Source organism: Crocuta crocuta, unplaced genomic scaffold (assembly GCF_008692635.1).
Source record: "Crocuta crocuta isolate KB4526 unplaced genomic scaffold, BGI_CrCroc_1.0 scaffold273, whole genome shotgun sequence".
In the NCBI taxonomy this organism is placed as follows: domain Eukaryota; kingdom Metazoa; phylum Chordata; class Mammalia; order Carnivora; family Hyaenidae; genus Crocuta; species Crocuta crocuta.
Genome location: NW_027529425.1, coordinates 3,785,469 through 3,789,893, shown reverse-complemented (window position 1 = coordinate 3,789,893; position 4,425 = coordinate 3,785,469). Strand labels below are relative to the sequence as shown.

Below are 4,425 nucleotides of genomic sequence, written 5' to 3'. Positions count from 1 at the left end.
TGGTCGGACCTTCGCGCGAAGAGCCTTTGGCCGGGGCGCTGGAGGAGTGGCCGCCCGGGGTCCTGGAGGAGGGCGCGTGGGAGTGCAGGGCGCCCGGAGCCCCCGGGGCGGGCAGGTAGAAGCCGTCTGCAGAGGACAGAGAGAGAGAGTGTAGGCGTGAGCGAGTGCCCCCTCCAGCCAGCCAGCGCAGAATCGGGCCAGGAGGGGAGCCCTGCAACCCCAGAGTTAAGAAAGAGGTCTGACACAGCGCAGCCTTTGTAGGGCAGGCTCTGGAAACGGAGGGTACGGAGATCATAATCTCGCCCTGGCCACTGACTAAACTTTCTGGGCCTCAGTTTTCTCATCTATGAAAGGGGTAGAGGCCAGGGTTGTTTTTTGAGCCTATTGAGAGATGGTCAGGCGAGCACAGCACAACTAGAAGGCCCCAGAAGGCCATGGGGAACAGGGAGAGGGCGCCTGTGGGAGCCCTCAGGGGCAGGAGTCTTGGACAACAGAGGGGGGTGCTGCCTGGAGTACTGGGTAGTGGTGGGGACCACAGAGAAGCCCCTCAGGAGGTACCCTCCAACTTGTCTCCCCACTCCCCGCCCCCTGGTACCTTTCTGGGTATCGAAAATGCTGGGCTGGCCCAGCTGGCTGAGGAGGGGGCTCCCGCTGTTGGGGGGCTCCAGGTGGTTCAGGTGGAGGTAGGATGGGTACAGCCCGCTGGGCAGATGGGAGAAGCCTGGAAGAGAGAAAAAGTCAGACTGTCCCATGCATGGCCTCCCAACAGGAACTTCCTCCCATCCCCCTCTGTTTCTTGAAAATAAGCTATTTTAGCTGTTGAGAGAGCCCCCAGATCTACGACCGGCTCCAGCTCCATAGGGCAGGCTTGCCTCCCTCCAGGCCCATGCAGCCCCCAGCCGATCGGGCTCTCAAATCCCCACCGGAAGAATGAGGCAGATGATGATGATGATGATGATGATGATGATGATGATGATGAGAGCTCTAATCACAGGCCAAACACTTGTGGCTACTTGGCCTTTGTTATTCTCATTTAAACTTCAACAGAACAAAACTGCGAGGCAGATACCCTGAATGTCCTTACTTTATCGATGAGAAAACTGGTTCAGGGACGACCACTGGTCCAAAGTCACAGAGCAGAGGAGCCTGGCTGTGAACGGAGGTCACTGGGACAGTTAACCTCAGCCCAACACAGACCACACTGGGTGGTTTACTGTTTTACTGAGTCCCTTCTGCTGTGTGACCCAGAGGAGGTCCATCACCTCTGAATTCAGCCTAACCAGCATCTCCGGCTGTCAGGCCTCCCAAGCAGGTGCTGCCCAGAAGAAGCTCCTTCTGGTGAGGATCCTCCCAGTGAGGCCTCCCCACCAGGCATGCCCAGAATAGGGGCTTTGCGGGACAGAGAAGACAGGAGAGGGTAGCCGCAGAGAAAGCAAAGGAGCCATCTAAGAGAGCACTTTAACTGGGCCCAGAAAGCCAGGCCGGCTGGCGAGCAGGCAGATGCTGAGCCCTGGGGGAGGGGTCCTGATGCTCTGCCTGGGCTGGGGGTCCTACAGGACCAAAGGCCAATCGGAGACCCCTGAGACTGGGGCCCCACATGCCCCCAGTTATGCCATCCGAGGCCAGAGATGCAGGACCTGTCCCTGGCCAGGCCGGGCCCAGGCTTCGCCCACGGTGGCACCTGCTAATGTCTTTAGCACCAATCCCAGAATAATTCAGACCTCCTGATACACATGATCTCTTTCAGTCCCTGAAACATCGCATCGGATCCCTCTGCTTTCTCGTCTGTAGAATGGACCACGCGGTCTTTCCCTCACGGCTTGTTGGGCGCATAAAGTGAGTTCAAGCAGGCAGCACATCGTGCATAGGAAGAAGCACCCTACGTGTTTGGAAGTGTTACTGCGTGTGCGTTATTGCATAGCATTTGTGACACGGGAGAAAAGGGGGTCAGGAGGGGCAGAGGAGCAGGCTGGTGGCACACAGGCGCCAGAGGCAGCTTTGGCTCTTCAGGTCCCTCCAGCCCCACCCTGCTGGCTACCGTGGGAGGCTCAGGTGAGACCCCACCCCCAAAGGACTGCCCACCTTCCCAGGCCTAGAGAGGCAGGAGCACCCCCTCCTGGTGAGACTCTGGCAGGAGGAGGAAGTGGGGAGACGTGCACTGTGAAAGACCCCTGAAAGCCCTCAGCTCTGCAGCCCGACCCCAGAACCTAGCATCCAAAATCCGCCAGAGGTGGGGGAGGAGCGCAGGGTTCCTCAGGACCCTCCATCCCTTCCCTGACAGAAGGGACCGTGGCCCTCACTGCAGAACTGCAGCAGGAGAGCCCAATGACCCCGGTCCCATTGCTCCAACGCTGCTTATCGAGGGTCCTCAGGGAGAGGGCAGTGGCCAGAACAACCTAGGCCCTGACCTCAGTGCTCACCCTGGTGGGAAAATGGATGTATCACAAATACACAGATAAACCTGTTCTTCCGGTGAGAGGTGGGCCAGGGCGGGGGGTGGGGGTGGGGGCCGCTGAGCCCTACTCAGGTTTAACAGAGGGTGAGTGAGGGGCCACAGCAGCAGGAACGCTTGTGCAAAGGCCCTGTGACAGAGACCAGAGGAAGCACTGAGTATGTGAAGAACAGCAGGGCAGCTGGATGACCAGGGCTTGCCCCCCCACCCCGGCCACTCCCCAGCCACCACAAGAAGAGAGGCCCAGAGGTAGAAGGGAGTGGGCAGGATGAAGAGGTGCCAGGGACAGTGGCCCACAGCCCTCAGCCCCACCCACCTGGCACACTCCTTACCTTCATGGGCATGAGCGGCCCACAGCTGCACCATAGGCAGGTTGCTGGGGGTAGGGGAGCGGAAGGAGAGGTCAGAGGGCAGGGGCACGGGGCTCCCATGGGACGAGGCTGAGGGCCCCATCCCGCTGGCCACAAAGCTGCCCAAGAAGGCCTCGCCTGCAGAGAGAAGGGGGGGCTGTCAGGCACCCACCAGGCCCCCAGTGCCCGGCCCAGCGCCCCGGGAACCCCATGTCTCTCCACCCCCCTTCTCGGAGCTAGCACCGGCAGGGACAACAGAGAGGCCTTTCCGTCCCACCCCGGACCCTCGGGCTCAGGATGGGTCTGGTCACCTCAACCAGATCCCCCGGGACTTGAAAAGACTGCAGTGTGGCCCCAGAGGAACAGCCAGAAGGACGCCCACCACCAAAGACTCTCACTTCCGGAGCACCCAACCAACACTTGGCAAGAGGACTTTCCCATTCCCAGACCCAGGCGGGACAGTCTCCCCACCTGCAGATGAAAGCTGAGGTGTGGTGGGGGGCAGGGACCTCCTGAGGCCACAGAGGGCAGGGCAGGGGGTGGGGGGCTCACGGCCTAAAGCCCTGGCTCATGTTCTGAGCTCCTGGATCAGGGAGGATGCCACGAGTTGGAGGTCGACCCCACGGCAGCCCTGGGCAGCCCAGAGGAGGCCTCAGCCAGCCCAGTGCTGGAAGAAGCATGCGCCCATTTAAGGCATCAGGAAGCTGATGCTGGGAGGTGGGCAGGGCCGGGTCCCACAGCCAGGAGCCGTGACCCGGAGTTCACACCCAGCAAGCATCCCTCCACTCCAGCGGACTAGGCAGGAAACAGTGAAACGAGCAACGGGCCATCCTTCCAGAGAGCAGAGCCTCCCACCTGAGGCCCCCCGAAGGGGAGGTGGGTGTGGCCAACTGCTGCTTGCTAGAACAGCGTGCCATCGGCCTAGGTGGAAGCCACTTCGCCCTGCCACGCCCCATCCGGCCAGGCCCATACCGGAAGGGATGCCCCCTCACTGCCACCAGCCAGGGGCACTGGCCCTCAAGAGACACACACCTCACCCTCCAGGGGACGATCCTGGCAGGCCTCCGGGTCACGGAGGGCTTCCCTTCCCTGGCCTCAGTTGGCTTATCAGCAAAATGAGAATACTAATGCCTCCCTTAAGAACCTTAGCGAAGAGGGAAGCCGTGCACCAGACAAGAATAACAACAAAGCGCATTGGTGCCAGGTCACTGACAGCTCCCGAGCGTGGCTGTGCGGATTCCGAATCCTCCCGCCAACGCCCCCGGGAGGAGGGGCAGAGGCCTACCCACAGACCTGAGCATGGTGGGGGGGGGGGGTCACCAAGCACCCAGCAGGAGCCAGCTCTGGCCAGCTGGAGCTAAGGGCTTCTCGGGTAACCTCCTCACATCCTTGTGAGGCGGCCACTGTTTGTGATGACCCACACAAGATACTACAGGCAGCCCCAGCCCATGGAGGAGGAGCACCCTCAGAGCCCCGTCCGACCTCAGGGTCCCCAGCAGCCCCCTAACGCAGAGTCTTTGTACAACGGGTGCTCACTTGCCACCTCCCGGGGACTCAGAATGCCACAAAGCCCACCCAGCGCCTCGGGGGTACATACAGGGAAATGGCAGGAGAACACCTCCT

General features: G+C 61.1%; 1 protein-coding gene across 1 annotated transcript in view; it reads right to left on the bottom strand.

Moving 5' to 3' along the window:
* The window catches only part of TNRC18 (trinucleotide repeat containing 18), a gene marked incomplete at its 5' end in the record, with an annotated part of 89,794 nt that overhangs the window by 63,473 nt on the left and 21,896 nt on the right, over window positions 1-4,425 (bottom strand). The window contains 3 exons of the mRNA XM_077758840.1: window positions 2-126; window positions 596-721; window positions 2,785-2,943. Of these exons, the coding sequence (XP_077614966.1) occupies window positions 2-126; window positions 596-721; window positions 2,785-2,943 (410 nt within the window). The remainder of the gene's footprint in view (window position 1; window positions 127-595; window positions 722-2,784; window positions 2,944-4,425) is intronic.